This window comes from Gymnoscopelus braueri (assembly GCF_963280865.1).
Source record: "Gymnoscopelus braueri genome assembly, chromosome: 2".
In the NCBI taxonomy this organism is placed as follows: Eukaryota; Metazoa; Chordata; class Actinopteri; order Myctophiformes; family Myctophidae; genus Gymnoscopelus; species Gymnoscopelus braueri.
Genome location: NC_137604.1, coordinates 54,249,007 through 54,272,681, shown reverse-complemented (window position 1 = coordinate 54,272,681; position 23,675 = coordinate 54,249,007). Strand labels below are relative to the sequence as shown.

General features: G+C 39.8%; 2 protein-coding genes across 2 annotated transcripts in view; one reads left to right on the top strand and one right to left on the bottom strand.

The window, feature by feature from the left end:
- LOC308101639 (uncharacterized protein) lies at positions 1-18,874 on the bottom strand (the record flags this gene model as incomplete). Its single annotated transcript, XM_080451066.1, has 4 exons — positions 1-167; positions 3,185-3,294; positions 4,387-4,501; positions 18,808-18,874. 4 exons carry the CDS (start codon positions 18,872-18,874, stop codon positions 1-3), a joined length of 459 nt encoding a protein of 152 aa, XP_080307192.1.
- Positions 18,875-22,290: 3,416 nt separating this feature from the next.
- lcor (ligand dependent nuclear receptor corepressor) overlaps positions 22,291-23,675 on the top strand; it is a gene marked incomplete at its 5' end in the record, with an annotated part of 92,505 nt that continues 91,120 nt past the window's right edge. The window contains 1 exon segment of the mRNA XM_080453032.1: positions 22,291-22,390. Coding sequence (XP_080309158.1) covers positions 22,291-22,390 — 100 coding nt within the window.

The following is a 23,675-nucleotide window of genomic DNA, read 5'->3' as shown; positions in this document are numbered from 1 at the left end:
TCACATGGCCAGGGTACGGGCCCTGGCGGCTGCCCCGAGCGCCCGCTGCACGGCCGCCTGGCTCTGGCTGCTCTCTCTCCTCACCAGCTGGTTGCTCTCAAACAGACCCTCCTGGCTGCTCCCCCCGCCGACACCTGGGCCACCGCCGTCTGTGAACGTCAGGACTCCTATAGGGAGGGGGACCAGACACATCCTATGTATGGTGGTTTAGATTGTACATAGTACAATATAAACCACCATAGAAACCTCTTATCTCCATCGTTTTCTTCGTAAATTAACCCATTCAATCCGGGAACGCATCTGTGTCATTTTAGATTTCTTTGGGCTGTTCAAAAAATTGCATTTATACAAGCTCATAGCACGGCACCCACTGCAGCGTTATGAGCTTGTAGATCTGCTATTTTTGAAAATGTGTGCAAATGTAACTATATAACTCAAATCTTTGCTTCTGGGGGTCCCTGGAACAAAATATTTTACAAATGTTTGCTTGAAAAAATATATTTTCAAAGATTTGCACAAATATTCACATTTTTTTTGTTGCAGATCTACAAGCTCAGTGCCGCACTATAAGCTTGAATGGGTAAACGCCCTACTTGATCATACTACAGTGTCACACAAAAGCATCATATATAGCAGATCCGCAAGCTTATAGATCTGCTACTTTAACAATTTTTTTATTTGAATCCTGAAAGGTAACAGTTTTCGGCATACAAGGTTGCCATTAACTCTCTCAGTGCCAGACCCCGAGTTATCCCGAGTTTTTGGGTTATACCCTCAGTGCCAGAACGAGAAATCCCGAGTTTTTTAAAAAAAAATAAAAAAATTGGAAAAAAAATGTTTTTTTTTTTTTTTTCTTGAAAAAAGTGTTCAGAACCCAAGATATCATTATCTGAAGATTTGCAGCTCCATCCACTCTTTGTTTAACCTAAAACTGAAAAAGGCTGTATCTCGCTTCCTAAGCACTTTTTATTTTCTTTGAAAAAAAAAAAAAAAAAAATCTGGCAAAGTTCGCAATAATTTTTTTATTTCATTGGCACTGAAAGAGTTAATGGTTAATCAACCATCAGCCGATAAGAATAAAATGTATAGGCTACTATTTAGAATGCAGGAATGTTAGTGACTCACTCAGGTCCCAAATTAAAACCCACTAGTAATGCATCTGCAGTCAAGACACTACGAGAACCCAAATGCGGTTAATTGTAATTGGTGAGTAAATTACCCATAGGAAAATACAGCTCACTTCATATGTACTTTAATAAAAAAAAGTTTAAGGACCTTTTTTCATTGTACAAGGAAACAAAACAGCCAGAAATGTTGTCTAGATCTACTACTTCTCACTACTTTCAGAATAATGTACTGTAGCTTTCAAGTATAGTTCAGCAATTTCTTTTGTCACCACGTACAATAGCTGGGTAGCTTGGCAAAAGCTATTGATTGATTGAATACTTTATTTGACAGAAATGAAAACAGCGCAAGGTCAGACATTTGTGCTACAAGGATAACACAAAAAAGTCTCTACATTTCAGCTTAAAAGAACCTAACAGACGAGTTTTGAGTGCAGTTCATCCATCACAAACCATCCATTTGTGTCTATGTCTGAGTCTTGAGTGGATGTTGTCCATTTACACCAACGAAATACGCTTGTATGTTTTAGTTTTGAATGGATTTGTTTCCATCTTCATCCACTTCAAACACAACATAAGCTTGTGCTCTTATCAGCCGGGTGCTCAAAACGACAGCAAAAACCTTTCATTCATAGTATATATAAACATGTAAACACTTCACCTTGCCAGCCCGCCCTCAATACTTTTCTCACAAAGATGCTTCCATGCTAATGGCCCATGCACAGAACAGCGTATTATTTAATGGCAACTACATTCTACCAAGCCCCTACCAAGGATGTGACATTTATATACAACTAGATTCTGACAAGTCCCGGAAAAGACGCGCTGTGATTGGCCAGTAGTGACTTTGAGTGGCAGTTGGGGCAAACGCTCACCCCAAAACATGATTTACGATTCTGTGTCTATCGGACGGCGCTGAGTCGGCTCAAGCCAACTTTGCAACGTTCGGCATGGCGACTTGCTCGCTTTAGCTCGCTCGTGGCTCAAGTTCGCGGTCCAAAACTATACTTAATGGGCAAAAGAAAATAGTTCGCGATTGTCGGAAAAAGAATGCATGAAGCGTGATTTGATCACGGGGGGTTGGGGTCAGCATTCCAATACTTAGTGAGGCACACCACCGGACTAAGTGCAAAATTTGGGTTTTGGGCTGTTTTAGAATGTGACAACGCCCCCACCATCCCTCATGGTTCCTTGAGGGGGTTCCAATTGGCCCCTTACGGGTGTGTAACTCTGAGAGTGTACCAATGGTTCACTCTCAGAGTTATGGGGGTTCTTAAAATTAAAAAGTTTGAGAGCCACAGTGCTACACTACATGGAAAGAGAGCCTTCATTAGAAGAATCATTGGTATCCTGAGAAGAAAGTAAGGAAGGGGGGCCCAATTTCTTTCCAATATGGCTGCTGTGCCTGTAGAGCCCATTGTGTTCGTTCGAGCGCCCCACCAAGCCCGGAGGCACACGGGCGGAGGAATCCAACCCGCCATCGCACACTATTTTAATCCAAATCTTTATGTATATATATATATATATATATATATTTGTGATACAATGGAGAACCAACCTCGATGCATTGCAATAAGTTTGACAGTATTTTGATTTGATTATATATGCATGTATATAATGATCAGAGAGGGTTTTTTCTTATTTCTTATTTTTTTTCTTTGACGTGTCTATTTTTACACCTTAAAACAATTGTTCTCGATCAGCCGGTTGTGACACTCCCTCCTCCCCCAGATGTCCTCCCAACATAAACGTGTTGATTACCCCCAGAGACCTTCTTTAACACACATGGGAGCTTTACACCCTGCATGAGCACAGCCAGATAATTAACACTTTCTGAAAAAGTATTAGAAAAATGGTTGGAATCCATACCTTAACCTTAGTCACTCATACCTAATAATACATTTTATAAAACTTTCCATCCATGAGGAAGAAAAAGTAAAAAAAAAAGTAAACAAATTATGCTACTTTTTAATTGATAGCAGCAGGGAGATGGCAATATTTGTAGGCTTCAAGGAAATTAATCAAGGTTTTGTACTTCAAGGTGTGAATTGAAACTTTACCATAACCGTCGACACTTCCACTTCTGAACTCTCCCTCAAACTTCATTCCATCAAACCGACTGAAGACGCCCGTGCCTTGGAATTTTCCCTGAACAAATTCACCTTCGTACCTGGAAAATAAACAAGCGTGCGCGCACACACACACACACACACACACACACACACACACACACACACACACACACACACACACACACACACACACACACACACACACACACACAGGCGCATTTAGGAGTGCTTTTGCAATTACAGCAACCAAACCTTGAAACCAATTCTAAAGATGTTGCACAACTGCAATTTAGCCGCTTGTTGAGACCTTAGATGTTTGCATGCAGTTCGTGTCTTCCGGTTGATTGTGTGCGTTTAAGTAACAGTGGCTGGCTCCACTTAACTTACGACCTAAATTAGTTTACTCACAGCTTAGACATAACATAAATGTCAACACAATGAGGTAAGTAAAAAAGGCAGACCTCTGTAAGAATGACCCTGGCCCTGGAATGTTATTTCTATTCAGAGCGCACTCTCAGTCTCAGTCATGTAATGTCCTCCACACGCCATAACCCTATAGCTCCCGAAAAGAGAGGAAATCATAATATGCTCTAGTCTATAAAGCCCCCGTTTCTGAGGGTCGCGAGGGTCTTCCTGTTCATTTCACTTCAATTTATTTCTCGGCATTCATTGCTATTGTTGCATTTAACTGGTTTAAAAACTCAGTGTACAGAAAATGTGGAGAAAACATGGAGTTATGTAGTTTGGAATGAAATGTCATTGCAAGAGCAGACTATGTTATTCATATTCACAGACACAACAAAGTCAGAGGTTGTCTGTGTTAGTTTTTACTGTGCACAATTTTTCTTTACACATCTGTAGCTGGATATTTTAAAGCAAACATACTGTAGCCTATCTACTGTACAAGCTCGCAATGCGTTGCAGTGCGATGCATTGTGAACCAATAGATCAGCTCTTTTTGCCATTTATTTATTTGAAATTTTGAGTAAGAGCACAGGGTTAGTACATACTACCTCCTGAGGGTTCTCAGACCCCAAATTAGGTTCTGAAAACCTCATCTGAAATGGAACCCTATGGAAAACAAATCCAGAACCCCTGAAAATACGTTTCATATGGCACTGTTCACATAGTTCTTGTAGTGGGAAAAGAGCCATTAGTTTGTGTGATAAGGTCAAAGGTCAGGCACTGACTTGGAGCCATCAGGGAAAGCTAGGACCCCGCAGCCGTTGAAGAGGCCATTCTCAAACTGCCCCGTGTAGCACGTCCCATCGCTGAAGGTCAGCTGACCCAGTCCATGACGCAGACCTGAGACAGGAAACACAAACAAGGCTAGGTTAAGTTTCTGTTCAGTGCAGCGATTCCCCGTCAGGATATTGCAAGCGGGCTGCCAAATAATTGGCGAAATACAACGGTTTTAATGATAATATAACATTAATATAAACAAATGTAAAACTGTAAAAAAAAAAAAAAAAATCTGCTATTTTTCCTATTTAACCATTCAATCCGGGGAACGCAACTGTGTCATTTTAGATTTGAGCTAAAACCATTATTTTATACTTTGGCTATTCAAAATTAGCAGATCTACAGGCTCATAGCCGCGCTATGAGCTTGTTGATCTGCTATTTTTGAAAAATCTTGAACATTTGTGAAAATCTTTAAATACATATATTTTTGGAAACAACATTTTTAACTCAAATCTTTGCTTCTGGGGGTCCCTGGAAGAACATATTTTGATGTTGGTCGGCGGCCAAAAACATAATTTTGGGGGTCCTTGACATGAAAAAGTTTGAGCACTGATATATAGCAACAAGATTTAGAAGACATTTGTAGAATCTAAATATTTTGTTCCAGGGACCCCCAGAAGCAAAGATTTGAGTTAAAGATGTTCGCTTGATAAGATTTGCACACATTTTCATGGTTTTAAAAAAATAGCAGATCTACAAGCTCATAGCGCCGTGCTATGAGCTTGTCGATCTGCTATTTTTGTATAGCCAAAGAAATCTAAAATGACACAGATGCATTCCCAGATTGAATGGGTTAAAACCTTGAAAATGAGTTTTCATTGTCAGACATGCAAAAGTGTCACTTTTCAGCTACAGTCACCTTTTTGAACCCAAATAGGGCAATTGTGTGACACCTGACTCGAAAGAAAACAACATGTTGTCACCTTTTTCACCTCGGGCTGTTTGCATGCCTGCATTGTGATACCGATAAATAGGAAGTTAAAGTAGGGTGTACTATGTCAGTTGAATTGATCCAAACCTGACAATGCATGCTGCCCACCCATCATCTGACCACTTATCACGAAGTGGTCAGATGGATGGGTGGGCCGGCGAACGCTCCGAATGATTTTCAAGTGGGCCCTAGCTGGTCAAGAAAAGGTTGGGAACCACTGGTTCAGTGAGTCTTAGTTTACACCTGGCCATGAAATGTGTCTCTGGTTCACACATTAAAGGTAGGGTAAGTGATTTTCTTTGGTTAAAAAAAACAAATGTTAAATAGCTCTATATTCTGATAGTACTCTAGTGCTATAGAGTGTTTGTTCAGTAACAGGAGTCTCCACGTCTCTCCGGCTCTTTATTAAACAGAAAAATGCATTTTCAGATTGGGATACCAATGTTATCCAATCAGGAGAGAGAACTCAGACAGGATACAGATTAAACAAGTGAAATTGGAAGTGATGACACAAAGAAATGAGCAGACACAATTCGAACTGGAACACTATAAAAAAATGAAGCTGATAAATGGGCACTCTCTCCAGATTGGCTGAAATTTGGTCACCTAACTGAAGATGTATTTTCTGTTTATTAAAGAGCTGGAGAGACAGGGAGACACCTGTTACTGAACAAACACTCTATAGCAATGATTACTATCAGAATATAGAGCTGTAAAACCTTTAAACAAAAACCTTTTTTGTTTTAACCAAAAAATATCACTTACCCTACCTCTAAACACGTTCAACCTGATATCCATATTTTAGCCATGCCATTCATGTATATCAGTTGTTTTCGCTATTTGTCGTACAATGAAGTACTGTATTCTGTATGGTTCTTAAGTGGTTAAAATGTGATCTCTCAAGCACCACTGTGTTTTGTCACTTGATTGCTTTAGGTTTTTAGCACGCTGCTTTGCAAAAGTTAATAACCGCCCACGCATTTCAACTCAGTCCTCTAGTCGTATCAAAACAAGTGACAGCTCACAGATATATAACAAAGGCTGGTGTCAGCTGCCAGGCAATCACAGTAGCGTTATATAATTGACACAGTTGCAGTTAAGAAAGGCATCAATATGTTTAAGGTTAGTAAATCATAAATAATCAATAGCATTGAATATTCCCTAACAATATACAGTGGAACAATATTTATAAATGTTACAATATTATAAATACATTGTTGTAAAAAAAAAAGTGCAGTATCTAGTGTTTCTCAAAGTGGGGTCCGGGGACCCCCAGAGGTCCTTGGGGGTCTTGTAGGTTGGCTATTTTCACAATATGTATCTGTGGAACCGAGTCAAACTAAATTGAATGCCTCAACTCCTACATTCCAAGTGCTTGTCAGGGTGGGAGGTCCCCAGTTTAAATATGATTATTTTGGGGGGTCCCCAGTTCAAATATGATTATTTTGGGGGGTCACGGCCTGAAAAGGTTGAGAACCACTGCTGCAGAGAGCCGTATAGCTTTGCGACATTTTTGGCATGAGGAATGAAGCCAATTTATATCCAAACCCTGAAGTGTCTTGAAGTGTTTTCAATTCAAGACCTGATGAGAGATGCATGCTAGATAAATTGAGTGGCAAATTTTCAAAACATGAACTCAACTATGACTGTTCTTGTGTTATTGGGAAGACGTAGTGAAGCGTGCGTGCGTTTCCGCCAATTTTCAGAGACAGGAATTACTGTTTTTTGACAGGATGTGACACTTGAAAAGAGAGAGGAAGAAATAAATACAAACTGTGCCAGTGAGGCTTATCTCACTCCAAAATATTGAATATAATAAGACACAAGATGAATTTAACAAGAAGAATTAAATAGTGAAAAATAAGTAAGGAGGAGATTCTCTACACTATTTTAAATTGCTCTGCTGCTGATTATAATTGGACAATTGTATCATAACAAAACTGAAGCTATGGTAGTGGTGAGTCAATCAAGAAACTCATTTAAAAACTAAATGCAGTGCAGGAGTGTGTGTGTGTGTGTGGGGGGGGGAGGGGAAGGGGGGGCACTGCCATGCGAGTTATCTTCAAATTAAGACATCTGGGAGGTGGGATCGTGTTCAACTTTCACACATAAATATAGTTAGTTACGCAGAAGCACAATAAAACAATGTTAGAAAGTGCTTTAGAGCAGGAAAATTAAATGCAGACACAGTTACATACATACATATGGCTGTATAACCGTGTGTGACAGTTGTGTCAATACCAAAGCATCTGAGGGGTTGCAGCTGTCAGCAGCATCGTAACATTATTTTAACCCTTTCAATCCGGGAACGCATCTATGTCCTTTTAGATTTGAGCTATAACCATTATTTCATATTTTGGGCTATTCAAAAATAGCAGATATACAAGCTCATAGCGTGTGCCGCGCTATGAGCTTTGAATATATATTCAATATTTTTTTCAATATATTATCTTTTAAATATTTGTAACTCAAATCTTTGTTTCTGGGCGGTCCCTGGAACACAATATTTTCCAAATGTTCGCTCGAAAAAAATATACATTCAAAGATTTGCGCACATTTTCACGATTTTTCAAAAATAGCAGATCTACAAGCTATGAGCTTGAGCTTGTATATCTGCTTGTATAATATACAAGCAGATATACAAGCTCGTAGCTTATATTATAAGCTACGAGCTTGTATATCTGCTGTTTTTGAATAGCTCAAAGAAATCTAAAAATTACACACATGCGCTCCTGGTCTTGATGGGTTAAGACAGCGTCAGACAGCTGCAGATGCCTCTAGATGCTGACATTTTGTTAAAAGGGGAAAAAAACCTGTCAAAGCAGGAGCAACGAGCAACACATGATTGGAGCAAAATTCTATTGTTTGGACAGTATTTCACCACGTGGAAAAGTTAGACGAGGGCTATAGATTCGGAAATGAAAGCAGCACTATGTAACTTTTCTTTTAATGAATAACATTTAATGTTGTCCAATCTGTGTGGGAGAGTATGTTAATACAATATAACTTATACAATTGGGGTGGTTGTATTTTGTCTCCCTGCTCATCCATTGAGATCGTGTCAAAGGTCATGTCTCACCTAGACACAGGATCTGACAACAATTTTGACCTGATGGTCAAGATCCCATTTCCCCCCCCCGAGCAAGCAGGCCAGCTAAGCTCTATTAGCTCAATGGTAAAACATTGCAGCACTTGCGCAGGAAACCGTGCTTCTTATTGTGAGCAGAGGTCATTATTGGAATGGAACTGTGTGCACCCTATCGTACATGATCTAATAACATGGCTCACACTTAACCCAGTAAAACCGGGAAAGCATCTTGTGTCATTTTAGATTATTTTAGGTAGCAGATCTACAAGCTCACAGCACGTCACTTCATTCCACGCTATGAGCTTGTAGATCTGCTATTTTATAAACATCGTGAAAATGTGTGCAAATCTTTGAATATAGTATTATTTTTTTATATAACATTTTTAACTCAATTCATTGCTTCTGGGGGTCCCTGGAAGACAATATTTTGAGATTGGGGTCGGGGGTAAAATAGATATGATTTTGGGGGGGGGGGGGGTCCGTGTCATGAACATTTTTGAGAACCACTGATACAGCAACATACGTTTTTCAGAAAACATTTTTAGAATCTCCCTCAGGTCTTCATGGGTTAAAGTGCCTGGAGTTTGTGCTGAACTTGGTGACTCCTGTGCCCTACCTCATGGATTACCCTGCAGGGTAGAACAGAACACTGAAAACAGATACTCTAGTCGTGTGTTGTCCATGGGTCTCTTTAGGTCCATGGTGACCACAGGCAAGCAGGTCACCACAATATGTCATTGGTTTCAGATGTTTTGTTCTTAAGTTGTTTTGTTTTTTAAATATCTTCGCTGTCTCCAAATGTAATCGCTTTAAGTGTTTGTTTATTTTTCACGAATGAATGCCCTATTTTAACTGTAGGGAACATAGCCGATCTACAAGCACACAATGTATGGCGATGTGACCCGTTGTGAGCTTGTGGATTTGCTATTTTTGCTATTTTTGACAAATTTGTAAAATACTTTGAATAATTTCTTAACATTTTCACCTACATGGCCAAAATAGCGATGCTGGGTTTGAAGTGGTTAAGTGTGTCTGTGTGGGTTTGATAAATATTGAACCAATGAAAAGTATTAACAAGATGTGACTATATAATAATAACTACATTGGATCCATTGTTGGAACACAGGTTCTTTTTGGATTTGTTTTGGACAAACAAGGTTTCTGCCTGTCAGTGACGATGTGCAACACACTGTGATGTTGACGAAAGTATTGACAACACTGTAAATGTGTTTAATGTCATTTTGAGAATAAATAAAGCTTGAATTAATGAATTCTTTATTTGTTTACTTTTACTTTCAAACGAAGATAGCACCCGATCTATACTGTAATTTACGTTGACCTTGTTGCTCAATTGTTCAGTAACGGGCGTTATGACTTCAAATCAATATTTGCTTATTATTTAAAACTTTTGCTGATGAATACAAAAGAAATGTGTGAAAATAGCAGATCGACAAGCTTGTTGGTCGGCTATGTTCGCATGGCACCATTGTACAACAAAGTGCAATACAGGGGCTTGAGTGGTTAAGTCGAAACTAAGCGTTTTGTGTTGATTCGTTTATATAATAAGAAATTTGAAAAACGTTATCAAAACAAAAACCTGCTTCTCAATTATTCGATTAACCTACTGTAGCCTACACGAGCAAGATAAAGTCGGTTAGACGTTGTAAATGTCAGTTTCAATAATATATCGTCTCTGTCGGATGGAAACCACAAATTCATCAGCAGCAGATCGACAAGCTCAAAACGCGTCGCTTCGCGCCGCGTTTCGAGCTTGTAGATCTGCTACTTTTGATGCTTTTGTGTGACACTGTAGTATGATCAAGTAGGGTGTTAATTTACCCAAAAACTCAAAAAGTTAGAATACGGAGATGCAACAGCGACGATATTTTCAGTGAATTGCCCAGCCATACAGTAGCATGCCATCGCCTCCTCTTTGCCTCCTGACAGCTGCACTGTCCTATCCCAATACAAAATGATCTAAAGCAGTGGCTTTCAAACATTGTCATATCAATGGACCCCCAAACTGACATGTATTTAGCCACAGACCCCCATCTGAAATGTATTCCACATTCTTCACAAGTCTTAATTTTTGGGGGGGAAATAGCCGATGTACTGTACAAGTTTACATGCCAATCTACAAGAGCTTGTAGATCTGCTATTTTTGAAATAGCCTATAAGTATAAATTTGAATACAATTTGTTAAACTGATTTTGATACTACAGTATATTAACACATTTTGCCACAGTACCCCCCCCCCCCCTGGAATCCCCTAAAAGGAGCTCTGCTGGGGTCCCCACTCTGAGAAAAAGGAAAAAGGGGAGAAAAAAAACTTAAAAAGACAGCCCCATGACATTAGTACTGGATCGTTGCTGCCGACACTACATTGATCCCTGTTTGTAGTGGGTGTCTGAAATAGAGCCAAACTATGGCAGTACTGCTGACGGTACCTTTGTGCCAGAAGGTCATGGTCTCCCCTGCGTGTGTTTAAGAAGCTAATGCAACATAAAGAGCTTAGAGACCTACCCTGAATGAAACATGCCTCCCACTGGCTCTACTACTACAGCAACACTGGTGGCTTATTCGTTGCTTCTGCTTAAAGCCAAAACATTAATTATATACTGTCAATGGGCTTTTTTTCAACCACTTAAGCTTTCTAAATATTTTCAAAAACAATGGAAAATAGCCTCTCTACAAAGCTCACAACATATCGCTATGCGTGGTGAGCTTATGTTATTTCAAGATCTTGAAATGTTTTGAAATCTTTTGTCTATAATAATGCTCAAAATAGTGTTAATGCACATGTCCAAAATATAGAGACGTCAGGTTGAAAGTGGTTAAGCGATTTAATTTGTTTCTTACATTTAGCTTCTTTTGTTCTTTGGTATATTTACTATCAAACTTCCCCAAAGACCATACATGTATAACACGAAACAAAACAGAAAGCCTTGGTAAACTCTCTTGGTTGCAGGTGACTATTATATTCGGGGTCAGAGGGTTTTGAAAGGGCTTGGTTTGTTTGCCAGAAGCAGAGGGTGTACACTTGTCAGCTTTCCCAGGTATTAAAAAAAAACCTCTGAGAGAGCCCATTTTTACAGTCTACATAAATTAACACTTTTTTAGTTGATCAGCTAATCTCTGCATTTTTGTGTGACACATCATACGACCAAGTATAAAACACCCCCACCCTCCCAAAAAAAAGAAAAAAGAAAACGAAGAAAAAAGGAAAATCCTGACCTAAATGCCTCCTGCTTGAGTGAGATTATTTAAGTAGAAAAGTTATATTTTAATGTCACGCTTCAGCTGTCTTCTCTGCTTCCTTAATTACCTGCTTCCCAAAAAGGACTCAATTGCTGACAAACATTTAAGGGGAGGCTCACTCTGAAGTCTGAATAGAAAGAGACTAGGCTTTAGAAGATGATCAAGTAAATTCCATCATATTTTTCCTTTAAGATTTTTTTTATTTTTTATATATTCATAGCGCTGGCCCCCAGTACATTATTTAAATGACAAAGACGTATATTTCTCCTGCCAAATTTCACAGAGATGTTTTTTTTGTTGGGGGGGGGGGTCAATGTTGCTTACTGAAAACAACTCATTTTCAAGCGACAATGTATTATTTTTGGTGAGTGACACACCATCATATGACACAGTATATATTAGGCTTTATTATAGGCTTTGGATTTAGGAGAGTGACGACTATGACAAGGATCTTGTATTCTTCATGTATACACTGTAAGTATCAACATTTTCAATGGTGTAAAGTAACTAAGTACATTTAGTCAAGTACTGTACTTAAGTACAATGTTAAGGAATGTTTACTGGAGTATTTTCAATTTTCAATACTTTTACAACTCAGAGACAAATATTGTACTTTTTACTCCACTACAATTATTTGACAACTTTAGTTACTAATCCTTTTTTATTTAGATTGTTATTACAAAACATACATTACCCACTTCAGCCCTATATACATTTTGACCATTTGAAAATAAATGTTTTCAAAAGAGTTTTATACATTTGAAAACTTGTGAAATGGGTCATTCTGCATAATGAGTACTGTCTACTTTAGTTTTTTAAGTATATTTTGATACCAATACTTTTGTACTTTTACTCAAGTAAATTTTATTTCTGGACTTTTACTTGTAACAGAGTATTTCTATGTTGCAGTATTGATACTTTTACTTAAGTAAACAATTTGAGTACTTTTTCCACCACTGAACATTTAACCAATGAGCTGGTGAGATGGCCAGCAGCAGCACAGTGACAGCCCCCCCCCCCCTGTCAGTAGATTGGGATTAACCACTTAAAGCCCATATGGTTGACCGGAGTCCCTCAGGGCTCTGTACTCACATCTTTCCTGTTTTCTGTTTTTGTGGGTAAAGCTTTTGCAGGAAAATAGCTGATTGACAAGCTCACACAACGCGGCTATTTTCCTGCGAAAGCTTTTCCCTCAATACGGATGCTGGGATTTAGTGGTTAAAGGAGTAATTCACCCCAAAAAAATACTTATTTTCTATCGATTACACACCCTGTGAAGCCTTGATTATTTTTTTCCCCGCATTCCTAAGCCAATAACTCGATGATAATAACTCATCAAGAATGCATGAATTCAAGGCTTTAATTGGTGTGTAATCGATAGAAAATAAGTAATTTTTTGGGTGAACTACTTCTTTAAGGGAGGGGGCGGTGCAGCCTGTTGGCAGGTGTACAGTAAAGCAACCAAGGGAGTGAAGCAAGCAGTGGTGAGGTTTTAGTGAGTCTTCCCACTGTGGGGAAGTAAATTAGGCAGTCCATCTGTCAGGACTGCTTAAAGTGCTGCCCTAATCTCAGCAGGGTTTTTCACAGGAGATTTGGAGAGGAGATTTGACCGAGTTCAAACACTTGCATCACGTAACTCTGCAGAGAGCTTGCTACTCGTTATTTTCTTGGAACCGTGAGTGTCTGTGTGTGTGTGTGTGTGTGTGTGTGCGTGTGTGTGTGCGTTTGCGTGTGCGTGTGTGTGCGCGAGCAGGCGGACGCACGAGCAATTGTGTATGCGTGCGTGTTGCCGTGCACCACAAAGGTGTGTCAGACTGTGTGTAGGCTGTCACGATTACAGAACACAACAAGTTGACGATTAAATGTCATACAAATAATTGCGATTAACAAATTAATTGTGTTTTTGGCATTAAACATCGGAACATATGAATACACGTAATTTCTGTTTGCCTTTTAGGCTTTGTAATCCAAAATTGCACAAAGCAGATATGACAAATAACTTAAACATACAAAGAAATTACTGACATATTTGAAATAGCTGAAATACCATAGTTCACTTCGAACTATGAAGTGAACTTCGTGACACGTTCTAAGCTTCTAGATCTGCTGTTTTTATTTTTAAAACATGTCATAGTTCAAATAGCTGTCTACAAATTCACAACGTGTCGATGTAGGCATTTCTTTTTCACTTTTTTTTTTTTTTTTTTAGATAGCATGTTGTTCAGATGCTACTGTTGGTTTAATGTTTACTTGGCGGTTACTTTGTAGCACTTGGTTGTTTCTTTGTGCTCTAATTTCTTGTCCATTTATTTTAGCCTGGCATGGCCAGACTAATTATTCTGGAATCTCTGTGTGGAACCTGCATTTCGAAGGGGCGAATTAATTAATTATAAAAGAAAATGAAATGCTTCTAGTGATAAACCCACCCACAATTAATATTTGCATACTAGGCCCCCGATTGGTCCCTCACTACTTCGGAGGGTGTGAAATCCAATCACTACTGAGCGGTGCCAGACCAAATCTGCCAAGGGCATTTCTTTTTTTTGCAATGGCAGATTTGTCTGGTTTCCAGGCTACATTTATTTACCCTGTCGTTTGTTAACAAGGGTTCCTGCCATTTACTGGATAAGAGCATCTGCTAAATGCCTAAATTGTAAAATCGTATAAACTGCAAGAGCCATGTTGACAGTATGAATAGTGCCATTGAAATTTATTAAATTAATGTCAGCTGGCAAAATCAAAAAGCTATTTACACACCACTTAAAGCTGATACTATTTTTCCTCTTCCTCTAAAGAAGGATTATCAGTGAAGCGCTGTTTGAATGGACTGGTATCTATTTCTCTCCCTCTCTCCCTCTCCGGTCTGACTCCTCCAAACTGCTTCAGACAGACTCTAATCTGTCGTTCAACCCTTCCCAACGCCTCGCTCCAATCTCATGTCAGGTCACGGTCTCCGGCTAATTAGGGTTTAGCTGAATTTGTCCGGCTTTTATGTCAATCAATAGTGGTAATGCATGGATGTTAAATGGCCGTGTTGGTGCAGTAGTAAATGGTCCACACAGCCCCCCATGCTCTTGACTGAGGATGTACACCAACCTACTTCCTGTAACCTGAGATCGGCCACATAGGACCGTGTTCAACCATTTCTCAGTTGAATTATTCATATGACACTAAAGCCAGAGAGTTATACTTAGTTGGCGCGCAGGTGTCGCGCATGGAAAACATCAGATCTACAGGCTCATAGCGGCGTCTCAGCGCTACCCGTTGCTAGATTGTACATCGGCACATTACAGCACGTGTGACACTTGTGCGCATTTAAGTATAACTCAGGCTTAACCCATCAGACGCAGGGTTCAATTCCAGTCTAATGCGCAACTAGCCTGAATGTTTGTTTGTGTGCAAACAGTGTGTATGGGGATGGGCTGTGACACTGTCACGGTACATATGTAATGTATGCATATATATACACACACACACACACACCCCTCACCCTCCCCCCGAACCAATATATTCAACAGACTATTTTCACTAGTTGGGTCTCAAGCTAAAACATTTGGGAACCACTAGCTTCGATGAATTGAGTACAAAGGACCCCAATGGAAACATGCCATAGTGCTTGTTTAGTTCTTGGGTTGAAAATATATACACACACACACCTCTCACCCTCCCCCCGACCCAATACGTTCAACAAACTTTCACAATACTCAAAATGTGCATAAAAGGATAAAAAGTGTGCTACTTCTGAAATAATCTAACAGCTTTTGCAAGTGTCTCCAGACAGGGAGAGAAATTGTGACGACTTCTTTCAAACTAACTTTATAAGAGCAACCATATGTTTTCCCCAACCACTCGCCACCCCTGATATAGCACAAAACTTTTGTTCTCGTTTCTTTGTTTACTCTTACCCCTTAAGCATGTACATCCATGTGGTTCTGTCAAACTGCAAAGACTGGTTCAGCTAGTGCTATTTCCCATCACAGGGGAGCTCTCAGCAGTCTCCGCTTGACACCAGATGGTGTGTGTGTGTGTGTGTGTGTGTGTGTGTGTGTGTGTGTGTGTGTGTGTGTGTGTGTGTGTGTGTGTGTGTGTGTGTGTGTGTGTGTGTGTGTGTGTGTGTGTGTGTGTGTGTGTGTGTGTGTGTGTGTGTGTGTGTGTGTGTGTGTGTGTGTGCGCGCGCGCGCGTGCACACGTGCGCGCATCTGCATACTTGTGAGTGTACAGAATTGCCTATGGTTATATTTTTTTCTGCTCCAGTTTTACACCATTCCTTTGGCTGTCTCTGTTTGCCCAAAAGCTGAAATCTTTGTGTGTGTGTGTGTGTGTGAGAACACACAATAAATCACTTTCAACTTTATCACTTATTCGTTTACTTTGCAAAGCACTTTTGAGTTGATATAGCCAACACCAGAGATTCATTTGCATCCCTCCATAGGCACATGCATGAAAATAGGCGAATATTCAGCGAAAATAGGCGAAATTTCAGTGAAGATAGCATCGCGTTAAGTTGTGTTAACTAATTCCCAAGTGGAAATAGTCCCACTACCATCTGAACTGAATCCTTTTTGACACATTAGTCAAATGATGCGCTTGAATTGGTAATTAAGATAGTTTTCAAAGGCTATAGATTAAATGTTTCCGCTGCAAGCGATTAAATGAAAAACAGCATAATATGTGATAAATCCATTTAAATGTAATGAGGTTCAAAGTATGATTATAACATCCAATTTTCACTTCCTCAGCATCACGTTTGCACAGATCATTGACTGAGCCTTACCTTAAGCAGTTATTTACTTCACTTACTCATTTATGAACACAGTAAACTAGTTTGTGTTCATTTAACTAGTTAGTGTTCACTTCATTTGGACCCTTAAGGCTCCATTTGGTTCCATTTGTACACTTTTCGTAGTTAAATTAACAATAACAATGCAATCGTCGGTAAGACTTTACTTAAACATACTGTACATACAACCAAATTATGGGCCACCCACGCGTGGTGGGTTTGTATGAGTCCATCCGCCTATGAGCACTCATCCGTGGGCGTAGAAGGCACAGAAAAAAGCTGATCTACCAACCCACCACCAAGCGTGGTGGTGCATATGAATACACGTATGAAGTACATGTATACAATGTTCTCCTTCCACCTCAAGAACATTGTCATTCTCTGCAGCTGAAACACTCATCCATGCATTCATCAGTGGTGGAAAAAGTAGGCTACACATTTCTTTTACTTAAGTAAAAGTATCAATACTGCAATGTAGAAATACTCTGTAAAGTAAAAGTCCGGAATGAAAGATGTACTTGAGTAAAAGTACAAAAGTATTGGTATCAAAACGTACTTAAAGTACGAAAGTAAAAGTACACATTATGCAGAATGTTCCGTTTCACAAGGTATCATATGTATAAAATGTATTAGCTCCTCACAACGCGTCGCATCGCGACACGTTGTGAGATTGTAGATCTGCTATTTGCAAATATCCAAAGTTTGAATAGGGCTGAAGTGGTTAATGTATGTAATAATGAAAATCTACAAAGTAACTTGTAACTAAAGTTGTCAAATAATTGTAGTGGAGAAAAAAATCCAATATTTGCCACTGATATGTAGTGGAGTAGAAGTGTAAGTATTGAAAATTGGAAATACTCCAGTGAAGTAAAAGTACCTCAAAATTGTACTTAAGTACAGTACTTGAGTAAATGTACTTAGTTACTTTACACCACTGGCATTCATTACATCCCGGCTCGACTATGGCAACAGTATCCCCCATGGGACCACCTCTAAAGTCCTCAACAAACTCCAATATGTCCAGAACTCAGCTGCCTGCTTCACCAGTACCCGTTCCAGAGACCCTATTACACCAGTCCTCCACGACCTTCACTGGCTTCCAGTCAAACAAAGAATCCACGTCAAAATACTTCTCACCACCTACTGTATAAGGCCAAGAATAATCTGGCTCCCCACATCCCCTCCTCGACCTCCTCAAACACCATGTCCCCAAGTTTCACTGATCCACTGTATTTATTGATTTGAACCCTTAGTCTTAGCCTTTTCTTAGTGTTTTTCCACATAAAGTTGATTTTCTTTTGTTGTTTTCTCCTCCATGTAAAGCGTCCTTGGGTATAGAAAGGCGCTACATAAGTTTTTGATATTATTAATATTATTATTATTGTTATTATTAATAATAATAATATTGATATCCTTAACTAATTATATTTTAAGTTGGTTATGACCATGTGACTTCACCATTAGTTAAGGAATTAATTATGAGGTCATGATAAATTTGTGATGAATTAACGTATATGAGTTCATCATTAATTCATCAGCAATTAAATGTTAATTACGTGTATGAATTTGTATTCTATAAGTAAAGTGTTACCATGCGGGTTTAGAATGTTTCTTCACATTTAGAACATATACAGTAGATATATACTGTACTGCAGTGTTTCCTAAACACTGGGTCGGGACCAATGTTTTAATGGGTCACAAGTAAAAAAAAAGTTAAATAATAATACAAAAAGGTATTTATTAGTTTTCAAAAAGTACATAAGCAAATCCAAAATAAAATGTAAAAGAAAGAGGATTTCATACATTTCCCCCGAAAATCTGAGACATTCCATCAATTGAAGACATTTTTAAGAAGTAGTGAAAATAGCCAATCTAAAACTGTAGATCGTCTATTTTCACTATAGGGTCCCGAGGAGAAATCTAATTTCTCTTTGGGGTCTCAAGCTAAAACATTTGGGAACCACTAGTTTTGATGAATTGAGTACAAAGGACCCCAATGGAAACAAGCCATAGTGTTTCCTTGGGTTTAAAATCCTCTTAACAGACCTTGTACTGAACTGTAGCCTACTTCCCTGTGCTTGTCTTTGCAAACTGTTAAAAACTGTTAACTGGTATAAAGTATTGAATCAACCAATCAAAAACCACTGCTGTACTGTACACCACTGAGCATTCTAACATCATTCTGGTTGTTGTTCCGTTTGGCCGTCCAAACGATGGCAGAATGAAACAGTTGACTGTAGAAATTATATAAATATGGAGATGCGATAATAAGTAAAACAGGGTTATGAGCAAAGGTAAGAGGAGTCTTACCTTCTTTCCATTCTCCGTGGTATTCTTCACCGTTTGAGTAGGTGAAGGAACCTCTTGTTAGGGTCATGGGTGTCCTCCTGACACACACACACACACACGCACGCACGCACGCACGCACGCACGCACGCACGCACGCACGCACGCACGCACGCACGCACGCGCGCGCGCGCGCGCGCGCGCGCGCACGCACACACACACACACACACACACACACACACACACACACACACACACACACACACACACACACACACACACACACACACACACACAGAAATGCACAATATTATCTTAATGTGCAACATTGTTTTCTCACTCAACAGTATCAACAGTAAACAAACCCACATACAGAATAAGTGTATACAGGGTATTTGCACATTTCATTTCTAAAGTGACAATTTAAGGACTTTTGAATGCCTCTAAAATAGGAAAAATTATTAACAAAAATAGATGAATAAAATTATAAGACCATTACTACGTCAAAAGTAACCAACTACAGTAACTATTGTATACTATAAAAACTGGTCAAACATTGGCCAAATTGTCAAATAATATAAGAAGATGCAAAATAAATTAAATAGCCCTGAGCTTGTAGTTCTGCCATTTTCACAATATTTATCTGTGGAACCGCGTCAAACTAAATTGAATGCCTCGACTCCTTTACATTGCTTATCAGGGTGGGGGGGGGGGGTCACCTGCAGTTGAAATATGATTATTTTATAACCGCTGCTTTAATGCACTGGTTCTCAACGCTGGTTCTCAGAGTTACAGACCCATACAGATCCATTTGGACCTCTGGTGGGCCCCGGACCAGGCATTGAGAAACACTGCTTTAATGTAAACGACAGTCATTTCCTTTGTGTTGTTAAGATGTGATTGTTTCCTGCCTGCATTGATGACAATGACAGAGAATGACAAAACAAAGTCAAATGTATAATAACATGTTTGTTACATGTATTGTTTTAGCCTAGTGTCGTTGCTATTAAAATAATAATGCAGACTTGGCTTGGGTCCTTTGTCTTCAATCAATAGACTGCCTCTCTAACACTAGGGCTAAATGGACATTTATAGATAACAGTCATTTATTCGGATGCATAGCCTAATGCTTTCAGATGAACACGCCACGCTGTGAGATGTGTGTGTGTGTGTGTGTGTGTGTGTGTGTGTGTGTGTGTGTGTGTATCCCTCCATCTCTAATGTTGCCACAGTAACGGCACCATATCCTTTCATCTTGCCGGCATGATAGCGCTGACATCATAGCCTCCTAGGCTATACTGCCAGTCCAGATGATACACAAACAACATGACAACAAGACAATGTGAGCAGAGCAGCAGCAGCCCTGATTGAGTATATAAACAATCATTTTGTTTTTTACCTTTTAGGTTATTTAAGAGAAAACGACTTCCCCTTTTTCTACATCACACATCACTCAACAACAGAAAACACGGCGGGTGGTGGTGAAGCCTCGGCACATCTCATCTCTCAGTGACAGTTAGCTTCCGTATAGCATCCTCCTCCTCCAGCTCACAGCCTCCTCAGCATCAGCATCTTTTCCAAGGTGCCGCAATCCTATTGTGTATCTTCCTCCTGACCTTAATTCAAGCTGCGTTCCTATTGGCTAAGCGAGTCCATCCCCCCCCCTTTCCCCCCCGCCCCCCTGTGGAGGAGGAAGACATGTTTCTAAAGGGTAATGTTTTTGCCCGAAGTTCAACGACTTAATTAGCAAGAGTGCTCCACTGTAAAAAAAAGAAAGAAAAAAAAAGGAAAAGAAAAAAAGAGAAAGAAAAGACCGTTTGCCCTTGTCTTTTATGTGGTTAAGCTACCTATGTCTCTGAAGGGTTATAACACGTCACTCGAGGTTCTTCTGTTAATGATATTATATGATTTCCATGCATCAATCTGGTGATTAAGCTCTGCATGTGTTTGGGCTGAATTTTTATTGAACTTGATTTATGCTTCCTCCCCAATGCGCAAAATAATAAATAAATAATAAAACAGCTGCAAGGCAGGATGCCAGTGTGTTGTGTTTCTGTCAAATGAGATGATGTCTTTCTTTCCAAACCAATAAGCCAAAGTAAAAAGGAAAATCCAATTATGTTCTGCAAAAGAGAGCCTGACATGTTAGGCTATAGGCTACCAATTCTTCCGTAGCATACACTTTAAGAAAACCAAACTCTTGTAAGTAAAATTTCTATAATGTGGTCCAAACTATGATAACGTATAAAGCTAATAATAATAATAATTAATTAATTTAATAATGAATTAAAGTATATATATATATATATATATATATATATATATATATATATACACACGTCGAGGCTATATCTACACACACTTTAACTCTTATTGACTTATTTTATTTTAATTTTATTTTTAATTTTATTTTAGCTTAGTTTTGTGGTGTGAATTATCTAGTTCACGGGGCTAGTTATTAATAACACCGTTATTGACCACGCACCGGCTTTAGGAAATGCAAAACGCATAATCGAAACACTGCGCATTCAAACACATGGTGCCCTTTGACACACATACACACATAGCTTTAATAATCCATAGCAAATTTGGAGCAACACAAAAAAGGCACCCTGTGCTTAATAGTTGTTCATGACATTATTATTATAACAAATACATGCAGTCCAACATTCCTTTAAACGGCCGATATTACTGTACATCGTCACCCACCCACCCCATGCAGGGGGGCTTTTTGGTGGGTGGGACAAATCAGCGCTCTCTCTCCACAGCGTTGCCATGTCTGCTTATTATAAGCGATTTTGGGCTTTGTTTTTCTGTAAAGTTGCCTGTAAATATTGGATAGTTACGGGTTGCATTTCTTTGGGCTTGTTTCTAAAGTGTAGTTTAAAGTAACCAGTGGTTCTCAAACGTTTTCAAGTCAAGGACCCCCAGTCCCCCACAAATTTGTCTACGGACCCCCATCTGAAAATATTTTATGCCAGGGACCCCCACCCCCATACAAGATGTTAAAATGTTTCCAAAAATATTCCAAATTTTTCTTCAAGAATTTTTTTTAATCGCATTTCTCGCTTTGTTCTGCACATTTCGCAACTTTTCACATATTTGGCATTTGGCATATTTCGCAACTTCCCGCATATTTCACCTCATAAAATCAGCTAAAAACCCCGCATATTTCATCGCAAAATCGAGGATTTTTGCCCGCGTTTTTCTGGTGGGGTCAAGAATCTTGACCCCGCCAGAAAAACGCGGGCAAAAATCTTGACTCAAGATTGAAGAAGCAAGTCGCTTCTTTTGGGCTCGTTTTAATTGACCTGTTTTGCTTGTTTCCCTCGCAAACCTGGCAACGCCGCTCTCCAAGGCAGCATATAGAAAGGGATGCTGCAGCACTAACTCCCCTCATATCGTATCGCTACTCCACCCAGCAGCCAAAACTATTGGTGACGTGCGCGCAGCCAGGGAAGCACCCAGCACTATGTTGTGCACGCCCGCGGGAGGGGCCGATAGAAAATGGCGAGTCGTCTGTGCAAAAGGCAGCAATGCACGGTAGAGAGGCGCGGCTTTCGGCAGGAACTTGACTCGTGGAGGCACAAACTCATTCACTGTGTAGGTAAGCTATTCGTTAAGGCAATGTTACGGGGGCTCGGCCGGGCCGGACGGCGAGGATATGCGGGGTTCGGGGGAGTAAGTACTTAAAATTCTGCTGTTATGGTTTTTTTTCCAGGGAGGAGAAAATCTATAGCTCAGTGCGGAGCTGTCATCTTTTTTTTTTTTTTACGTGCGGCTGTTGCCTCGGCACTGCCCGCCTCCCACCGGACATATTATGGCCAAAAAAATATTCCAAATTTATAAGTTTGTTTTTGGGGATCATAATTGTTATCAGTTGTTGTGCAATGTCAGTTATTTCTGTGATTGTTTGGTGACAGTGTGTGTGTGTGTGTGTGTGTGTGTGTGTGTGTGTGTGTGGGGGGGGGGGTGCTCTTAAAATGTGCCCAATCTGGACCTATAGGCATACCCCCCCCCCTCTCTTATATTATTTCATTGCTGTTTATTTATTGTAAGCAGGGCGTGTCACGTGTACCAGATGGAGCTGTGGCTCAGCCAATCAGGTGGCTGGCTGCTGGGCTCAGGCTGTGCTGTGTCGGTGCGCGCCTCCGCGTATTGGGTTTTTTTTTGTGGTGGGGGGAGGGCGGTGCGCGCTCCCGCTGCTCTGCTCTCCAAACTGATGCCGGTGGAGCTTTGGCACCAGAGGCACTATAGGCAGCGTTGCCAGGTCTGCTTATATTATAAGCGACTTTGGGCTTGTTTTTTTTCCTGTTAAGTTGCTTGTAAATATTGGTTGTTGCGGGGTGCGTTTCTTTTGGGGGCTTGTTTCGATTGATTGAATGATTGATTGATTGAATGATTGATTGAATGATTGATTGCAAAAAATGCACGGTGGCACAGATTTATACAAAAGCATGCTACAGTCTTGTTTCTAAAGAGTTGTTGCTTGTTTGGGCTTAATTGTTTCCTAAATGTTGTTTAAACCAGTGGTTCATAAACATGGCAAGGACCCCAGATTAATATGTATTTGTCCGTGGGCCCCCATCTGAAAATATGCTGTGCCAGCCAGGGACTCCATACAAGATTTGTGTTGTTAAAAAGGTTTTTAAAATATTCCAAAATTACCTTTTTTCTCCCAACATTTTTTTTCGAAAATTGCAGATCACAGCTTGTAGCTTGTAGATCTGCTATTTTCAAAAAGCCATAGATAGCCCAATAGTCGCTTCTTTTGGGCTTTGTTTTCATAGACCCTGATTGCTTATCTCTCTCGTCAAATCTGGCAACACTGGCTATATGGTGCGCGCTGCCGGCGCGTTTTGCCCTCGAAATCGGCGTTTGGGTCGGGAACG